The sequence below is a fragment of the Lampris incognitus genome, chromosome 9 (assembly GCF_029633865.1).
Source record: "Lampris incognitus isolate fLamInc1 chromosome 9, fLamInc1.hap2, whole genome shotgun sequence".
Classification (NCBI taxonomy): Eukaryota; Metazoa; Chordata; class Actinopteri; order Lampriformes; family Lampridae; genus Lampris; species Lampris incognitus.
Window position 1 is genome coordinate 1022093 of NC_079219.1, and position 21004 is coordinate 1043096.

Sequence of the window (21004 nt, forward strand, 5' to 3'; positions counted from 1 at the left end):
TACAGCAGTGAGGGTACAGTAGGGTGGGTACAGCAGTGTGGGTGGGTACAGCAGTGAGGGTACAGCAGTGTTGGTGGGTACAGCAGTGTGGGTGGGTACAGCAGTGTGGGTGGGTACAGCAGTGAGGGTACAGCAGTGTTGGTGGGTACAGCAGTGTGGGTACAGCACTGTGGGTACAGCAGTGTGGGTGGGTACAGCAGTGAGGGTGGGTACAGCAGTGAGGGTACAGTAGGGTGGGTACAGCAGTGTGGGTGGGTACAGCAGTGAGGGTACAGCAGGGTGGGTACAGCAGTGTGGGTGGGTACAGCAGTGAGGGTACAGCAGTGTGGGTGGGTACAGCAGTGAGGGTACAGCAGGGTGGGTACAGCAATGAGGGTACAGCAGTGAGGGTACAGCAGTGTTGGTGGGTATAGCAGTGTGGGTGGGTACAGCAGTGAGGGTACAGCAGTGTTGGTGGGTACAGCAGTGAGGGTACAGCAGTGAGGGTACAGCAGTGTTGGTGGGTACAGCAGTGAGGGTACAGCAGGGTGGGTACAGCAGTGTGGGTGGGTACAGCAGTGAGGGTACAGCAGTGTTGGTGGGTACAGCAGTGAGGGTACAGCAGTGAGGGTACAACAGAGTTGGTGGGTACAGCAGTGAGGGTACAGCAGGGTGGGTACAGCGGTGTGGGTGGGTACAGCAGTGAGGGTACAGCAGTGTTGGTGGGTACAGCAGTGAGGGTACAGCAGTGTTGGTGGGTATAGCAGTGTTGGTGGGTACAGCAGTGTGGGTGGGTACAGCAGTGTGGGTGGGTACAGCAGTGAGGGTACAGCAGTGTTGGTGGGTATAGCAGTGTGGATGGGTACAGCAGTGTGGGTGGGTACAGCAGTGTGGGTGGGTACAGCAGTGAGGGTACAGCAGGGTGGGTACAGCAGTGTGGGTGGGTACAGCAGTGAGGGTACAGCAGTGTTGGTGGGTACAGCAGTGAGGGTACAACAGAGTTGGTGGGTACAGCAGTGAGGGTACAGCAGGGTGGGTACAGCGGTGTGGGTGGGTACAGCAGTGAGGGTACAGCAGTGTTGGTGGGTACAGCAGTGAGGGTACAGCAGTGTTGGTGGGTATAGCAGTGTTGGTGGGTACAGCAGTGTGGGTGGGTACAGCAGTGTGGGTGGGTACAGCAGTGAGGGTACAGCAGTGTTGGTGGGTATAGCAGTGTGGATGGGTACAGCAGTGTGGGTGGGTACAGCAGTGTGGGTGGGTACAGCAGTGAGGGTACAGCAGTGTTGGTGGGTACAGCAGTGTGGGTGGGTACAGCAGTGTGGGTGGGTACAGCAGTGAGGGCACAGCAGGAGAGAAGTGTGGAACGCTGAAGGTCAGTAAAAGATGAGAAGAACTCCTAAGTGGTGCAGGAGCATTATGGACCACCTGCAGCGGGAGACAGGAACTCAGCTGAGGAAAATGGGCTGATTAAAATGTTGAAATATTCAACAACGGCACAACTCTCACATATTCAAGTCAGCAGTGTGTGTAATTGTACATTTCATAATATTCTAGGTTTGTAATTATTACAGACATTTACAAGTCAATTTTGACTTCACTGTTTTGTATCTTACACTTTGACAAAACAAAGTACCACACCACCGCGGGTTAAAATGAAAGAAATTTAAAAAGTAGCCTCTTCAGAGCTGCATGACAAACCGGTTTGGCCGACTGAGATGAGTCACTGTGAAATACAACCAGGAAGGCTCAACAGTGTGAGACTGACTTCACAGCAACAGACACACAGTACATTTCATGTTAGGTGTTCAGTGTCAAGGCACACTTCAAATGACAACCAAGGAAGACCTCTGAAGTAAAAAAGGCTCAACATGATCATTACAATGCATCTTTGTATTTGCTGCCCATGAAACATCATAAGCGTAAACCATATCGAAGTACGGTACGACTGTTTGAGTCATAAAACAGCTACAAATCATGAAAACACCACTGAACTCTTTCATCTTAACACATCTTCTCAGTGCTTGTCTGATCACACTGCCCTGGCTACACGTCATCATACCTGCATAAACAGCTCGTCTGGCGTGCACGCTGTCACTGAGCCAACAGCCTACGGCGCTGTGCTGTCTTAAGGCTCCGCTTCACTCATTCCCTTTACCTTTCAGGAGTGATCAAGAAACACATCCTTCTTTCATGCAACATTAACAAGAAACTCAAGTCAGGGTAAATAAATAGATTTCATGTACACTCAAACATGTGTCCATGTTGCACAGAACGGTTCTGTCGTTCTTCCTGACGTGCCCACAGAATAAGGTCAGCCGCAGTGAAACTTAAGTGTGCATGAGCAGAGGCTGCGACCCCCAACCTTGGAGTGATGTGACTCGACTTGACTGGGGTTCGAATAACGAAGCACGTGGTGTTGACCAGTCTTTTCATACTGGATCTACGTTTACTCAGAGAAAAGGAGAGAAATGGTGCCCTTCTTAAATACAATGTTCATTCAAAGCGGGTTTCTTATCTTCCCTCCCAGTTCCTTCACGCTCCACAGGGCTCCCGACCTGCCAGAGTAAGGGAAGTGAATATACCTCTCATCCTGGGGGTACGTCGTTTCTACAAGCTCTGGTAGTGTTCTAACTAGGTGACAACAGTTCACTGTACAGTGTGATGCCAGTCAACATGGCTGTCCTCTACAACAGATTATCATACACCCTTACTGACTTCTCTCAGGGCCTCCACCCTCTACACCAAAGTCAAGCTCTTACACTAGTTGCAGGTACAACTAGGACTGGCCTACAGACTGAGGCTTCGGTGATGCTGCTTGTGAAACTGATGTTGGCGTTTTTTGGCAGCGATTTCCATGGGCCTGTCTCTCCTGTCCATCATTCCGCCTCCCTCTTTCTCCCCCTCATCCCCCGTGACACTCGACACATCGCTGAAGTCTCCAAGGTGCTCGATGGAGTCGCATTTCTCAAGGTCAGAAGCAATGGTCTGCAGGCTGAAGACAGACAGAGAATCTGATCCTGCTCTCTCCCTCCCATTCTCCCACTCCCTCTCCCTGTATGGCTCAAGCAGATCCTTGTCTTTTTCCGCTCCATCTTTCCTTGTCGCACTGCCTCCGCAGGCCCCAGCCTGTTCCTGGATCAGGCTGTCAGACTCTGCTCCCACAGGGGGACTCCGCCCACTGCAGCCAGTGGTTCGCCCTCCATCGCCTTGGTCCCGCCCCCTCTGGGCATGGATCTGTTCACTTATTTGTTCCAGGTTGCGTAGGGCGATGGAGTAGCGAGTCTTGACTTTGGCCACATGCTGCTCCAGCTGCAGTACTTTGGCCTTGTGCTCCTGAAGCCACACAGAAGGCAGAGAAACATTTATCATCACTTTCAGCATCAATTATATGACACCTAATAAGCAGTAACCTACATCCAAATGATCCGACGTGTAACGACCACACATACATATGCTGAACTGGACATCTATTCTGCTTCATTGCTGAGACAGCAGGAGATGCTGAGAGAGGCAGAGTATGTGAGATACAAGGCAGCGCTCTGGTGGGATCTGATCCTGAACCAGCAGGGGCCAATCTGGTTTTAATGTCTACACCATTGAGTGGGCACTGTCTGTGTGCATTACCTCCAGGATTTGATTGAACTGGGCCTTGAGCTCGAAGTATGGTTTGGACTTGAGGATGACTCTCTTCAGGGACTTCTGCAGTGTCTGGACTCGTGCCTCGGCTTCCTGGCAGGCATGTGTGACACGCATATGCTCTCTCTCACTACGTAGACGCTCCTCTTCGGCCTCATTCACCTAGGAAGAACACACACACACACACACACACACACACACACACACACACACACACACACACACACACACGAAGAGTCAAGGCCAATAACAAAAAAAGTGTGAGACTTGGAACACACCCCAGCTGCTTAATCTTTGCTCTTGTATGTGCAGGAATGTTTGAACTGCTTGTGTCTGGTCTAGTGTTGCACGGTATACCGATGCTGGAAAGGTATCGCAACACCCTGCCGTTAAGAACGGTACTATATCCCATTCTATTAGTACCGACACTCTAAGAATGACAGTGTTTTAATAAGAGCCTTACTTCCTATGAGTTGTGTTGTTGCACACCAGCAGGGCAGTGTGTGTGTGTGTGTGTGTGTGTGTGTGTGTGTGTGTGTGTGTGTGTGTGTGTGCACTGCTCTGCAGGCATAGTGGGGGTGCCACCCGTTGTTTTTTTCCTCTCACATGCATGCTGCAGCTTTCATGGTGCCAGAACAAGAGGCATGGCTGCAAGTACAAGAGCTCTTATCAGCCGTCCACGGCTTGTTGAAGCAGATGCGCGCAGTGAAATATGGCGTTATTTTGCTCACAAAGCTGACAGTAGGAGAAGCCTACAGACACCACAGACCTCGTCTGTACAAGATGTTTTAAACTCACACAGACCAAGGGAGCCCACACATCCAACCTGGCAAAGCATCTGGCCAACAGGCATGATGACCTGTTCAACGGATTCAACTGTAGTGCCAAGATCGAAAAGTGGCTGTCCCACCAACCAAACTGATGACAGTTCAGACGAGGGAGCAGCAGGTGATGGGGAAAAAGGCCCTCCTTCAGACCCTGCTCCTGTCCCACCAACCAAACTGATGACAGTTCAGACGAGGGAGCAGCAGGTGATGGGGAAAAAGGCCCTCCTTCAGACCCTGCTCCTGTCCCACCAACCAAACTGATGACAGCTCAGACGAGGGAGCAGCAGGTGATGGGGAAAAAGGCCCTCCTTCAGACCCTGCTCCTGCCCCACCAACCCAAACTGATAACAGTTCAGACGAGGGAGCAGCAGGTGATGGGGAAAAAGGCCCTCCTTCAGACCCTGCTCCTGTCCCACCAACCAAACTGATGACAGTTCAGACGAGGGAGCAGCAGGTGATGGGGAAAAAGGCCCTCCTTCAGACCCTGCTCCTGCCCCACCAACCCAAACTGATAACAGTTCAGACGAGGGAGCAGCAGGTGATGGGGAAAAAGGCCCTCCTTCAGACCCTGCTCCTGCCCCACCAACCCAAACTGATAACAGTTCAGACGAGGGAGCAGCAGGTGATGGGGAAAAAGGCCCTCCTTCAGACCCTGCTCCTGCCCCACCAACCCAAACTGATGACAGTTCAGACGAGGGAGCAGCAGGTGATGGGGAAAAAGGCCCTCCTTCAGACCCTGCTCCTGCCCCACCAACCAAACTGATGACAGTTCAGACGAGGGAGCAGCAGGTGATGGGGGAAAAGGCCCTCCTTCAGACCCTGCTCCTGCCCCACCAACCCAAACTGATGACAGCTCAGACGAGGGAGCAGCAGGTGATGGGGGAAAAGGCCCTCCTTCAGACCCTGCTCCTGCCCCACCAACCAAACTGATGACAGCTCAGACGAGGGAGCAGCAGGTGATGGGGAAAAAGGCCCTCCTTCAGACCCTGCTCCTGTCCCACCAACCAAACTGATGACAGTTCAGACGAGGGAGCAGCAGGTGATGGGGAAAAAGGCCCTCCTTCAGACCCTGCTCCTGTCCCACCAACCAAACTGATAACAGTTCAGACGAGGGAGCAGCAGGTGATGGGGAAAAAGGCCCTCCTTCAGACCCTGCTCCTGCCCCACCAACCCAAACTGATGACAGTTCAGACGAGGGAGCAGCAGGTGATGGGGAAAAAGGCCCTCCTTCAGACCCTGCTCCTGTCCCACCAACCAAACTGATGACAGTTCAGACGAGGGAGCAGCAGGTGATGGGGAAAAAGGCCCTCCTTCAGACCCTGCTCCTGTCCCACCAACCAAACTGATAACAGTTCAGACGAGGGAGCAGCAGGTGATGGGGAAAAAGGCCCTCCTTCAGACCCTGCTCCTGTCCCACCAACCAAACTGATGACAGTTCAGACGAGGGAGCAGCAGGTGATGGGGAAAAAGGCCCTCCTTCAGACCCTGCTCCTGTCCCACCAACCAAACTGATGACAGCTCAGACGAGGGAGCAGCAGGTGATGGGGAAAAAGGCCCTCCTTCAGACCCTGCTCCTGTCCCACCAACCAAACTGATGACAGTTCAGATGAGGGAGCAGCAGGTGATGGGGAAAAAGGCCCTCCTTCAGACCCTGCTCCTGTCCCACCAACCAAACTGATGACAGTTCAGACGAGGGAGCAGCAGGTGATGGGGAAAAAGGCCCTCCTTCAGACCCTGCTCCTGCCCCACCAACCCAAACTGATGACAGTTCAGACGAGGGAGCAGCAGGTGATGGGGAAAAAGGCCCTCCTTCAGACCCTGCTCCTGCCCCACCAACCAAACTGATGACAGTTCAGACGAGGGAGCAGCAGGTGATGGGGAAAAAGGCCCTCCTTCAGACCCTGCTCCTGTCCCACCAACCCAAACTGATGACAGTTCAGACGAGGGAGCAGCAGGTGATGGGGAAAAAGGCCCTCCTTCAGACCCTGCTCCTGCCCCACCAACCCAAACTGATGACAGTTCAGACGAGGGAGCAGCAGGTGATGGGGAAAAAGGCCCTCCTTCAGACCCTGCTCCTGCCCCACCAACCCAAACTGATAACAGTTCAGATGAGGGAGCAGCAGGTGATGGGGAAAAAGGCCCTCCTTCAGACCCTGCTCCTGCCCCACCAACCAAACTGATGACAGTTCAGACGAGGGAGCAGCAGGTGATGGGGAAAAAGGCCCTCCTTCAGACCCTGCTCCTGCCCCACCAACCCAAACTGATGACAGTTCAGACGAGGGAGCAGCAGGTGATGGGGAAAAAGGCCCTCCTTCAGACCCTGCTCCTGTCCCACCAACCCAAACTGATAACAGTTCAGACGAGGGAGCAGCAGGTGATGGGGAAAAAGGCCCTCCTTCAGACCCTGCTCCTGCCCCACCAACCCAAACTGATGACAGCTCAGACGAGGGAGCAGCAGGTGATGGGGAAAAAGGCCCTCCTTCAGACCCTGCTCCTGCCCCACCAACCCAAACTGATAACAGTTCAGACGAGGGAGCAGCAGGTGATGGGGAAAAAGGCCCTCCTTCAGACCCTGCTCCTGCCCCACCAACCCAAACTGATAACAGTTCAGACGAGGGAGCAGCAGGTGATGGGGAAAAAGGCCCTCCTTCAGACCCTGCTCCTGCCCCACCAACCCAAACTGATGACAGCTCAGACGAGGGAGCAGCAGGTGATGGGGAAAAAGGCCCTCCTTCAGACCCTGCTCCTGCCCCACCAACCCAAACTGATGACAGTTCAGACGAGGGAGCAGCAGGTGATGGGGAAAAAGGCCCTCCTTCAGACCCTGCTCCTGCCCCACCAACCCAAACTGATGACAGTTCAGACGAGGGAGCAGCAGGTGATGTGTACACACACATACGCCAAGTCCACTCATTCACAGACACACAAGTTCTCCTCTTACTGGTTTTCACATGAGTAAAAAAACACGGCGATATTACAACTCGCACCAGTGCACCTAGGTTTAAAATTTGCTCGCACTGACACCAAAACTAGGTGCAAAGTGTGACTAAATGGTCGCACTCTGGAGCACTGCACTCGGGTTGTGCCATCAGCCACTTTTTGATTTTGGTGCTACAGTTGAATCCCTTGAACAGGTCATCGTGCCTGTTGGCCAGATGCTTCCTATCTCCAGGCCATGGTCAAGCCCTACACCCCCGCCTGACCACTTCGCTCTGCTGCCTTGGGACGCCTGGTTGCCCCGTCGCTCAGAGGCCCTTGATGCCGATCGACCCGGTCCCGGCTCGGTTCTGTCCTGGCCCCACAGTGGTGGAATGACCTCCCCACTGATGTCAGGACAGTGGAGTCGCTGCCCATCTTTCGGCACAGGTTGAAAACCCACCTCTTTAAGAACTACCACCCTGTTACTTGTTCTTAGCACTTATTGTATTCACTCATTAATTTTTTTTTTAAATCCCTTTCTTGCACTTTTACTTTAGCACTGGTTTTGTTCTTAGATGCTTGTTTAGATGCACTTATGACCTCTGATGACTAGTAGTTCTCCTGATCTCCTACGTTAAATGATGCTCTTATTGTAAGTCGCTTTGGATAAAAGCGTCGGCTAAATGACTGTAATGTAATGTAATGTGATGTGAAAAAGACCGTCCTTCAGACCCTGCTCCTGTCCCACTAACCCAAACTGATGACAGCTCAGAGGAGGGAACAGCAGGTGATGTGAAAAAGGCAAAGACATATTCCTTCCGCCAGGAATGGCTTGTGCGATATTTTCCCCCCCCTTGTTCTCCTCAATTGTATCCGGTCAATTACCCCAATCTTCTGAGCCATCCCGGTCTCTGCTCCACCCCCTCTGCTGATCCGGGGAGGGCTGTGGAGTCACCAGCTGCTTCTTTTCACCTGACAGTGAGGAATTTCACCAGGGGGACGTAGCGAGTGGGAGGATCATGCTATTCCCCCCATTTCCCCCTGAACAGGCGCCCCAACTGACCAGAGGAGGCGCTAGTGCAGCGACCAGGACACATACCCACATCCAGCTTACCATCTGCAGACAGATGGGAAGCCGGATCTTCAATATGCATTTTATATATATATATATATTATGTGTATTGAGAAGACCATATCAGATTGGTCGACACTCACTACCGGATTGCTCAAGGCCTGGGTTAACAACGACTGCCATTGGTGCTGTGCCCTCACAGGGTACCGATGAAAACTATAACATCTGCTTTCCATTCCACAATTTTCTCCGCCCGCTTTTGAATTTCATGCTGTTACTGTCTCTTATCCAGTCAAACTCACCATCGTGGTTGTGTACCGCCCACCAGGCCCCCTTGGTGAGTTTCTGGAGGAGCTTGACACACTTTGCTGCGCACTTCCCTGTTGATGACTCTGCACTTATCCTTCTCTGTGACTTCAACATCCACACTAACAAGCTAGATCCTCTTCTCTCTTTCCTCTCCTCCTTTGACCTTCACCTCTCACTCTCCTCCTCTTACTCACAAGGCCGGCAACCAGCTGGACCTTATCTTTACTAGACACTGTCCTATTTCCAATCTCTCTGTTACTCCCCTCCAGCTCTCTGACCACTATTTCATGTCCTACTCTCTCTCCCTCTCTTCACCCCCCTCAGCCCCTTCCCCTACCCACATGGTTTCCACCCATAGACACCTCCGCCTCTCTCCGCCACTGATCTTTCTTCCTCTGTTACCTCTATCCTCCCTACAACTGAATCTTTCTCTCTCCTACCCCCTGAAACTGCTACCGATCTTCTTCTCTCTACCCTCTCCTCTTCTCTGGACAATCTCTGTCCCCTCACCTCCAGGCCTGCACGCCCAACTCCACCTGCCCCTTGGCTGACCAACTCAGTACATACCGACAGACGGAGCCTGAGAGTGGCAGAGCGCAAATGGAGAAAAGGCAAACTCCCAGAGGACATTCTCAACTTCCAATCTCCTCTTTCAACTTTCTCCTCCCTTTCTGCTGCTAAGGCTGCCTTCTATCGCTCTAAAATCCTATCCTCTGCCTCTAATCCTAAGAAACTCTTTGAAACCTTCTCTACACTTCTTCAACCCCCACATCCTCCTCCTACTTCCTCCCTTCTCCCTGATGACTTCGCTAACTTCTTTGACAAGAAGGTAAACGACATCAGATCCTCCTTTTCTCACCACCTGGTTAGTGTTGCTTGCACTATCCCACCCTCTGCACCCTCCCTCACCTCTCCACGTCCCACCCTATCCCACCTCGCTCCCCTCTCCCCCGATGAGGCTCTAAACCTCATCACATCCAGTCGCCCCATCACATGCTCCCTTGACCCGGTCCCCTCCCCTCTTCTTCAGTCTATAGCACCTGAACTCCTTCCCTATCTAACCCACCTCATCAACACCTCCCTCAAGGCAGGATGCTTTCCATCTGCCTTCAAGACTGCTAGTCACCCCCCTTCTCAAGAAACCATCACTTAACCCCTCTGATGTCAAAAAGTACAGACCAGTTTCCCTTCTACCCTTTCGTTCCAAAACTTCCAAACGTGCTGTCTTTAACCAACTTTCTTTGTACCTCCACCAGAACAACCTCCTGGACCCCAACCAGTCTGGGTTCAGGGTGGGTCACTCGACAGAGACGGCCCTTGCAGTGACAGAATCGCTGCACTCTGTGAGAGCAAACCCTCTCTCCTCTGCCCTGATACTCCTGGGCCTGTCAGCTGCGTTCGACACAGTGAACCACCAGATCCTCCTCTCTACCCTCGAGGGGCTGGGTGTCACAGGCTCTGCACTCTCAATGTTTGTAACCTATCTGACGGGTCGCTCCTACCAGGTGACATGGAGGGGATCTGTGTCGGAGCCTCGCAGACTGACTACAGGCGTTCCACAGGGTTCGGTTCCGGGTCCTTTCCTTTACTCCAAGTACACGACATCCCTGGGTTCTATTATTCGCTCGCATGACTTCTCTTACCATTGTTATGCCGATGACACCCAGCTGATCTTGTCCTTTCCTCCCTCTGACACACAAGTAGAGACACGCATTGCTGCGTGCTTGACTGACATCTCGGAGTGGATGGTGACACACCACCTGAAGCTCAATCTGGACAAGACAGAGCTGATGTTCCTCCCAGGGAAAGGTTGCCCGCGCTGAGACCTGGCCGTCACCATTGACAACACGATGGCGACACCAACTCGGACTGTGAGGAATCTGGGTGTGATCGTGGATGACCAACTGTCATTTGCTGAAAACACTGCATCGGTTGCTCGCTCCTGCAGATTTCTCCTCTATAACATCAGGAGGATTCGATATTGATATTGATTTTATCTCGGCATGGTGGTGCGGTGGTTAGCATGGTCGCTTCACAGTAAGAAGTTCCTGGGTTCGAGCCCCGGGGTAGTCCAGCCTTTGAGGTCATCCCGGGTTGTCCTGTGTGGAGTTTGCATGTTCTCCCTGTGTCTGTGTGGGTTTCCTCCGGGGGCTCCGGTTTCCTCCCACAGTCCAAAGACATGTAAGTCAGGTGAATCGGCCGTACTAAATTGTCCCTAGGCGTGAATGTGTGTGGGTGTGCGTGTGTATGTCAGCCCTGTGTGATAGTCTGGCAGCCTGTCCAGGGTGTCGCCCCGCCTGCCGCCCAATGACTGCTGGGATAGGCTCCAGCATCCCCGTGACCCTGAGAGCAGGATAAGCGGTTCGGAAAATGGATGGAATGGAAATGGATGGATTTATCTCGAACATGTTAAAATAACAAATAAAATACACAGGCAGGAATACAAGAACAAATGGCAATAATAGTGAACATATTTTGAAAACTCCCTGTAACAACAAAATAACTGGTCGAAAAGGACGTAGGATGAAGTAAAGAACTTTTCTGGTCTTAACCCTTTCTTATACTTTATCAATCAAATCAAAACAAAACAAAACTTTCAAAACAAAACAAAAGTGAAAAAAAGAAAAGAAAGGCCAATGCATAGAGCTCAAAATAAACAAACCAGCACAAGTCAAACAAGGCACCTTACACGTCATGTATCATGTCATGTTATTCCAGTCCACCACTTTGTTCATCCATCCTACATCTATTCAATATGTTGTTTTTAAAGAGCTGTTTAAACTTTCTTATTGATGTCCACATCTTCATTTCTTTTCTACAGTTGTTCCATAGATCGACTCCTCTGATGGATATACAATGAAGTTTTGCATTTGTCCTCATTGGTTGTTTTGTGAATATACATATTCCTCTGAGATGGTGTTCACTTTCCCTCCTTTGGAACAACTTTTGAACACTGTTTGGTAACTGCTGATTTTTTACTCTGTACATGATTTGAATAGTTTTGATGTCAACCAAATCCGTAAATTTTAGTGCTTTCAGTTTGATAAAGAGTGGGTTTGCAGGCTCTCTGTAAGTGGTTTTGTTTACAATTCTTATGGCTCTTTTTTGAAGGATGAAGATTGGATGTTTGTTTTGTATGTGTTGCCCCACACTTCCACACAGGAGGTGATATATGGAAGTACGAAGGAGCAGTACAAGGTGTATAGTGCTGGTTGATGCAGGAGATCTTTGACTTTATATAATATTGCACTTGACTTTGATATTTTTGCTTTAATATACTTTATATGTGGTTTCCAACATAATTTATTGTCTATTATTACGCCAAGAAATTTGATTTCTGACACTTTTTCAATTTCTCCATCATTTATCATGAGCTTCTTGTTTGAGTTTGTTGACCGATTACTGAATATTATGACTGTTGTTTTGCTTAGATTGTGTTAGTTTATTTGAATCAAACCAACTCTTTAGTTTCTTCAATTCATTTCCTACTGTATCCAAAAGTTGTTCCAAGTTGTTCCCACTGCAAAGTAGGTTTGTGTCATCTGCAAATAATTTTTTTTTGTGTTTTGGAAACCTCACATATATTATTAATGTACAAAATAAACAACAATGGCCCCAACACTGAGCCTTGAGGAACCCCACACTTAACCTTCATTAATTGTGATTTATAATTATTAATTTGCACATATTGGTTCCTATTATTTAGGTAACTGGATAGCCAAGAAAGAGCTACTCCTCCGATTCCATATTTTTGTAGTTTTATTAATAATAAGTCGTGGTCAACTGTATCAAATGTTTTTTTTAGATCTAAGAATACTCCTACAGCATTTGACATAGAACCAGTTACTCATTCAAAGTACTTATGGTGAATAATAAATAATATGCCATATGTATATGCCTGGTTAATGTCCGTGACCTTGAGTTTTATATGATGTAATGTGTGATCACGTTCTACTAATAAATTAAACATGCCAAAAATAATGCAAGTATTATTTGGTTAGTTGGCTATAAATTTCTGTTATGGATTAGTCAGACTGGCTATGGTGGCTAGGCTAACAATAGCCAGGTTAGCTAAGGCCAGCTCTAATATTAGCTTTGGGTACATCGGCAAGGATATATGAAATTACTTTCCTGTCATTTCAAAAGCATTGAATCTATCCCTTCAACAGAACGAATGAGAGAAACTTACAAAATCCTTTATTGCGGTGCTTTGCTGTGCTAACATTGTCAATGGACAGAAAAAATACACATTTACAGCAGTACTTGTCTTAAAACTAGCCCACTAGCATGCATCAGGGGGCGGTACTGGTGTGAGAGTCTGACAGTGGCCTAGCTCTTTCAAGTGGCACCTGCCGTTAGGAAACAGTATGTGCAGGTGGAACATGACCAGCAAACCACTCTAGGGATCAGCATATGCCGCTGAACCACTAGTGGCATATCATCAGCCACTTTTTGATCTCAGCATCACTCGAATTCAAAGAGCGACAGGTTAGTGAATGTGATAGGTAACATAATTACATGCCCTCAAATATAAGTCAAATGAGTGTGACTTAATTTGTGACAAGCAAACTTTTTTCACCATTGGAGTTTGATGAGGCAATTAAGGGCAGTAATAACCGTTTAATTTGGCTTTAGCCTTTTAGCCAAATTACTACTGTGGTAGCCATCTATATCAGGGATGGGAACATGATCCAGAAAGGGCCAGTGTGGGTTCAGGTCTTTGTTCCAACCAAGCAGTTACACACCTGATTCCATTAGTCAACCAATAATCTTTGCTAAGGGCTTTGATTTGTAGACTCAGGAGTGTAACTGCTTGGTTAGAACAAAGACCTGCACCCACACCGGTCCTTTCTGGAGCATGTTGCCCATCCCTGACCTATATGCAAATGCAACGTTCACATTGGTAACGTTAATTTTACCATCACTTGCAAGTTGCTAAAAATCAGGCTTTCACAAGTATGCAGATCAACAGCACTAGTTATAAATGACCAATTTATACTCATTACAAGTAATGGTAATCATGGCATGTACATTTTTGTCAATATTATTTATATTACTAGAAAATGTGCTCGGTACAGTGCAGACCTCCACCAAGGAGGTGTATTGAGTCATTTGTGTTCATTCTACTTTAGTGCACTCTAGTGTGCATGCTAAAGCTCATGATGACAAAGCTCAAATCCTGGGTTTGAGCTTTATCATCGGGAAGTGCCAAACTTACAGTTAATGTAATCTACACTACCGTTCAAAAGTTTGGGATCACCCAAACAATTTCGTGTTTTCCATGAAAAGTCACACTTATTCACCACCATATGTTGTGAAATGAATAGAAAATAGAGTCAAGACATTGACAAGGTTAGAAATAATGATTTGTATTTGAAATAAGATTTTTTTTACATCAAACTTTGCTTTCGTCAAAGAATCCTCCATTTGCAGCAATTACAGCATTGCAGACCTTTGGCATTCTAGCTGTTAATTTGTTGAGGTAATCTGGAGAAATTGCACCCCACGCTTCCAGAAGCAGCTCCCACAAGTTGGATTGGTTGGATGGGCACTTCTTTGAGCAGATTGAGTTTCTGGAGCATCACATTTGTGGGGTCAATTAAACGCTCAAAATGGCCAGAAAAAGAGAACTTTCATCTGAAACTCGACAGTCTATTCTTGTTCTTAGAAATGAAGGCTATTCCATGCGAGAAATTGCTAAGAAATTGAAGATTTCCTACACCGGTGTGTACTACTCCCTTCAGAGGACAGCACAAACAGGCTCTAACAGGTACTATTTAATGAAGATGCCAGTTGGGGACCTGTGAGGCGTCTGTTTCTCAAACTAGAGACTCTAATGTACTTATCTTCTTGCTCAGTTGTGCAACGCGGCCTCCCACTTCTTTTTCTACTCTGGTTAGAGCCTGTTTGTGCTGTCCTCTGAAGGGAGTAGTACACACCGGTGTAGGAAATCTTCAATTTCTTAGCAATTTCTCGCATGGAATAGCCTTCATTTCTAAGAACAAGAATAGACTGTCGAGTTTCAGATGAAAGTTCTCTTTTTCTGGCCATTTTGAGCGTTTAATTGACCCCACAAATGTGATGCTCCAGAAACTCAATCTGCTCAAAGAAGTGCCCATCCAACCAATCCAACTTGTGGGAGCTGCTTCTGGAAGCGTGGGGTGCAATTTCTCCAGATTACCTCAACAAATTAACAGCTAGAATGCCAAAGGTCTGCAATGCTGTAATTGCTGCAAATGGAGGATTCTTTGACGAAAGCAAAGTTTGATGTAAAAAAAATCTTATTTCAATACAAATCATTATTTCTAACCTTGTCAATGTCTTGACTCTATTTTCTATTCATTTCACAACATATGGTGGTGAATAAGTGTGACTTTTCATGGAAAACACAAAATTGTTTGGGTGATCCCAAACTTTTGAACGGTAGTGTATATTTATTATTTTTATGTTCAATAAAATTGTAGTTAACGTGCTGTTTAATTGCTCTCTACTATGAATGCTGAGCTCTTAATGGAAAATAAGGTTATGTTATTTCGATGTTGGTTGCAAATATAAAGTTAACTATCAAAGAAATCAGATAAACTCAAGTATAGGGGATGTAAGTTTACTGCATACCATGGGCGACATTACGGGGGGGGCAAGGGGGGAAAATGCCCCCCCCCAACTCAGAAAGAATAATTAAAATAATATATCACACAACGTAATTTTAAAATATACAAATATTATTTGCTGCAATTGCACCTACGAGCCGCTGGGAGCAATGTAACGATCTGAAGCGAACCATGTTATCTAGGTATGGTAGGCTAACTGAAAATGTCCAAACGCGGTAGCACGTTGTTAAGTTATTTGACAAAGAAAACAAAAATGAATCGGGCTGAAGAGAATGAAAATGAAGAATGGCGTCAGGACGATGATGCGTCTCTCACAGAGACAGGCAACATTTCAGAGCAACCTCTGCGAGAAGTGGACAATGCAGAGATGCAGGTTCAGCAGCGAGAAGCAGGCAATGCCGTGGTGTTACAACCCGCAGCTCCAGATCCTATTCTTGGTGTAGGAAACTGTTTGGATTTCGTGGAGAACGGCCCCTACCTACCAACCTATTCTGTTATTCCCAGCAGCAACAGGAGGGAGGAGATTTGGAAAGGAATGGTATGTTACCTACCCATGGCTTGAGTACAGCCCCGGGGGCCCGCCACTGATCGGGCATTGTGTTACTCATGCCGCGCATTTAGCATTGCTGGCCACAACAAAGAAGAAACGTTTCGAACGGTAGGATTTGAAAATTGGAAGGCGGCATTGGAAAAATTCGGCGACCATCAAAAATGCAATGCACACATTTCTGCAGCTACGAAGCTGTCCGCTTACATAAATTCATTAAAAACTGGCAGTGTTGCTTCCCAAATCAGTATAGAACATAGCAAGGTAAAAAAAATAAAAACAGTAAATGTGTTAAAGTTTTGTCACTTATTTAAAATACAAATTTGACATTGAAACCGCATGTTTTGTTTATTGCACACTAGTACTTTTACATTGATACAATTATGTGATTAAAAAAACTCTGCCCCCCCAATTTTGGGACCCAAGTGTCGCCCATGCTGCATACCATATCAAAGCTTTAAGAACACTATGACCTACCCTGATCTAATTATTTACAATAATCCAATTATTAATGTTATACATGTACTAATACATTGACAAAAACACATCTACATATATGAAATTACCAACAAAGAATTTCAAGTTCCATGTTTTGTTATCTAATATATTATTCCGTTACTTTTCCTGATGTTTTAGATTTTTGCCGTGGTATCGTTTCAGTATCGGTATCGAGATATTTAGGCAAGTATTGTACCAAAGTCATAATTTTGGTATCATGTCAACACTAGTCTGGTCTTAGTATCATTTGCCAATAATTCCTAGCCTTTATGTTCACCTACATGGACTACCAGGTGGGTATCAGGCCTTATCAGATCGTTTGTCAATCATCAAATGATGCAAATGATTTTGCAATACTTTCCTGGAATTGAATAAAATTTCTAGCACACACTCAAATGTCCCATGTGACAAACTATCAATTTGGCACTTAAGTCCACAGACATCGTTGGACCAATAGCTTTCAATGTTTTCTTATTAAGCTACAGCCTATGAACGGCAATGCTTTATCCGCTATGCACTTTCATGCTTCGTGTCAAATCCAGAGATTGTGCATGTTTGTGTATTTAAGTATGCATGCATAAAACTTGCCCAATAGCTAAAATTCCCAAACAAAAAGGAGCATGATGCATGCATCACAAGAAAGGAGGGCAAAATCAAACCAAATGACTAAAAGTTCAAATAAAGCTAAATAAATCACTGGTTATGTCAAAATAAGCATTATCAAAATGTTTTTAGTATACTAGCATATATAGTGTACAGAAGGTTGTATGCTCTTCAAGGCGTTCTGTCTATTGCACACAACCATGCATAATTACTGGCAACTATATGTGACTTCTTGTTGTTGGTGCGGAAACAAGGGCAGCAGTGTTGCCCCATCTATTTATACTGTTTACAAACTAATTTAGACTTAAAAAAGACATGGCTCCAACACATATGTCCCATTCAGGTAAAAAATCATAGAACGGCATTTATCATGACATTGGACTGTCTTCTTACTTTCGCAGTGGCATGGTTGAGCATCTCTTGCCAGGTGGGGTCGAGGGTGTTCTTGCCATCAGCCATCAGACCCTGCTCTGCCACATACACCATCTCCCTGGCAGCAGTGTGCATGGAGACAGCTCTCTCATAGCTCAGGGCAGCCTTCTGGGTTTCCTGCTGAGCCTTGAAAGAGCAGAGAACCAATCACAGAATGAGGAAGTGAAATCTGACACGCAGCCAACTGCCTCTGGCAGGATAACAAACTGATAAAAGACACACACAAATAAAATCTAAGAATATTTTTCTTTGTGTATACCTCTTTGGCAAGGCGACGAGCCTCATAGTATGGTCTGGCCTTCTCTATGCAGCTTCCAAGCTGCGAGCTGTGGGCATTAAGCTTCCTGGCGGAGTCTGTGAGGATCTTTCTGTACCCTGACCTTGCATCCTGGATGGATAATGTATCAAAATGAACCGGTTAGATTTCACTGTAATGGAGTAATTAACCAGACAGAAGCAATAGGATTCCAGAGGGGGGTATGACGGGAAGTGTTATCAATTTGTTGCCTGTCATACTATCAAAAAACATTTTTCATTTGAGCATTCCTTGCTTTTTCAGACCATTGTATAAATCATTCATTAACATGTATTGCTATGGGCTAATACAACACTTTATAACAGATAAAGACTCTTTAGGTCCCAGGAAATGTAGAGTGTGCAGGTCAACTTCTGTAAACATTTTTTAATCGCTGTCTTATCTATTAAATATGGCTTCTTGTATATATGCACTTACATCCAGCTGCAGCTCTAGCTTGTTGATTTCTGCACTGGCTTCATTGAGGTGTTCCAACTCCTCCTATAGGGATGAATAAAATATATACACTGAGTTACCAGTTTATTGGGTATGCCCCTCACTTTCACACAAACCTACACAATGCAATCATTTCCACATTGTACAACATTCCTGCACAATGCATCCAGCATCTTGCAGAATCCGTGCCCAGACAAATTTAAGCTGTTCTGAAGGCCAAAGGAGGCGCAACACTACTAGATAGCTGTACCCACTAAACTGGCAACTCAGTGGGTTTAGGGTGTATGAACAACTAAGACAAAATTAATGATAGGTCCAGTCATTTCACCAAGCAGGACACTGACCAACTCGTTGATGCCTTCATTTCAAACAGACTAGACTGCTACAATGCTCTCCTTACTGGTATTTCAAAAAGTGAATTGACAGACAACAGCTAATTGAGAATTATGCAGCCAGAGTTTTAGTAAAAAACAAGGAGGAAGGAACATATCACTCCTGTTTTAGCAACACTGAACTGGCTCACTGTATCTTTTTGAATCAAGTTCAAAGTCGTTTTACTTTAATAACAATTAAGCTCTAAATGGCTTAGGGCCAGCCTACGTTGTAGATTCTCTGGTGCCTCATGTTCCTGTACAAGCCCTCAGGTCTTCTGATGCTGGTTTCACAACCACACCCAAAAGAAATCAACTCAGCCCCTAAACTGGAATACACTACCTAAAATAAAAAATATCAGACAGCAAAAGCCTGAAAAGCTTAATACATCCTTTTAATCTAGCTTTTAACTAAATTCTCCTTCCATCCTCTTATTTTGTACTAATTTACTAATCATTATTTTATTTTCTTTATTTTTTTTGAAAAGTTCACTCCTCTGTTGTTAATGTCAAAGCACTTCCAAACTGTCTTTTATTGTATCTTTTTGTATGTTTTTTCTGCTTATAAGTGTTTATTGCCTTCTAATGTAACATGTGTTGAGCTTCATTTCATCTATGACAGGTGCAATATAAATACATTACTATCATCACTATTATTATTATTATTATTATAATGCATCCAATCAGATCTGGATGAGACATTGTGTATCTCCATCTATGTATCCATCCATCCACTTGCAAACAGCATTTCTGTAGCATATTGTCTACTTGCAGTATCTATCTATCTATCTATCTATCTATCTATCTATCTATCTATCTATCTATCTATCTATTCCACCTTGAATATCTGACAGAGATTGGACAGGACTTTCTCTGTGGGTTACATTTACGGATTGCTGATAGCTCAGTCCATGCTCTTGTAATGCTCAGCCTCATCAGAGGTATGCCTGTTTATCCAACCACCCATCTGCCTTCAGCTAACTGACATAAGACCTGGCTTTCCACACGCTGAATATCGACAAGTGTGCAGACATCACCGCTGTCGTCAGATGTGTCCCTTTCTTTATATTCCCCGTGTCTTCGTCTTAACTAATCAGGTTCACCATCATTAGGGCCAATAACATGCCCGTCCGCCTCTCCCACCTGGATCCTGGGGTCCAGCTCCTCTTCGTAGGGGCTGGGTGGGTGTTCCCCGTGGATGTTCCGGTTCTCTCCGCTCTCCTTTCCCTCGCAGGCGTCCTTGCTCACCGTTTCGGAAGTGGAGTCGTTGCCCTCCGCGCCTCCACCGGGGATTTCTTCCCTCCACTCACCCGTCTCTGAGTCTCCGGACCCGGCAGGGCTCTGTCGCAGGCCGCCCGGCTCCATGCCAGGCCAGGGACGGTTAGCCTCTTGACAGACTGGGTGGCTAGGCTGGCTGATAACGACACCCTAATTAACTATGTGTCACTCTGACCGCAGAGCGACTTCATAAAGATGCCGCTAGTCGGCCCGCAGTCATGTCGGTTCCCGGGGTTCAGACGCGAACCGAGCAGCCCATACCAAGCTAGCAGGTTAGCTTAGCTCGCCGGCAGGCTGGGAAGCCCACGCTGTTAAACAATCACCTTAAGCGAGCGTTGCTTCGTGGTAAGAGACCAGTTGACCATGTACTCATCACATGTCACAAACAAACGGAGGTCCACCACTGTGTCCCTCCGCGGCTCTGATGTTCCCCATCTGCCGGTACCGCTCGTCCATCCCCTGCCAGGTCCGCTCGCCGCTTCCCTCCTCCGCGGCTTCCGTAGCTGGGAGGCGAACGTCACGGACTTCCCCGCGTGACACTTCCCCAACGTGCACAACTCCAAACTGACACAAGCCGCTCGTCGTCGCCGCTGCGCCCCCTCCGCCCCCCCCTCCGGCCCCTTTCGGTCACCGTCTTCTTACTGGTCATGTTTGGGACGACTCGGGGCCCTTTTTGTGTGTAAATGAGAAGCACAAGTTGTTTAACACAGGGCTCCCTCCTCACAGCCGCCGCAGCGGACTCCCGTGCCCGGGCCCGTGCCCGGGTTGCCCCGGTGACGGCGTCACTCATGACACCCGCGGACGTCGGGAGAGAATTTGCATACACGTCGTGTCGCGTGCATTCCGCGTGGCGCAATGGAAACGCGCCGGGTTCCATCTGCAATCTCCGGGAAGGGCCCTGGAATTCTGGGAGCGCCTGGCGGCCTGTCCAGGGAGCCTCCCCGCCGGCCGCCGGTGGCTGCTGCCGGGACAGGCTCCGGCATCCCCGCCACCCTGAGTAGGGTGAGCGGTTCGGATGATGGATGGATGGAATATTTTGATTAGATATCGATTTTTCATCCAAATGCAAATTCAGTAATCCCGTCCCTACATTCAAGGTTTTGTACTTTTAACCCCCTTCGCATCCTTTTAAACCACATTTACAAAGAGCAAGTCTACCCTAAAAACATCC

The 21004-nt window shown here is 47.3% G+C and overlaps 1 protein-coding gene across 2 annotated transcripts; it reads right to left on the reverse strand.

The window, feature by feature from the left end:
- Positions 1 to 1271: 1271 nt before the first annotated feature.
- sh3bp5la (SH3-binding domain protein 5-like, a) lies at positions 1272 to 20373 on the reverse strand. 2 transcript variants are annotated; one of them, XM_056285955.1, is made up of 6 exons: positions 20157 to 20373; positions 18167 to 18229; positions 17693 to 17821; positions 17395 to 17559; positions 3604 to 3777; positions 1272 to 3312 (listed from the first exon to the last, which is right to left on the reverse strand). In XM_056285955.1, the coding sequence occupies exons 1-6, from the start codon at positions 20196 to 20198 to the stop codon at positions 2767 to 2769; spliced, it is 1119 nt and encodes a 372-aa protein (XP_056141930.1). In that variant the 5' UTR covers positions 20199 to 20373; the 3' UTR covers positions 1272 to 2766. The 2 variants fall into 2 exon arrangements, with proteins under 2 accessions (XP_056141930.1, XP_056141929.1); XM_056285954.1 differs by having other exon boundaries at positions 19699 to 20373.
- Positions 20374 to 21004: the final 631 nt, after the last annotated feature.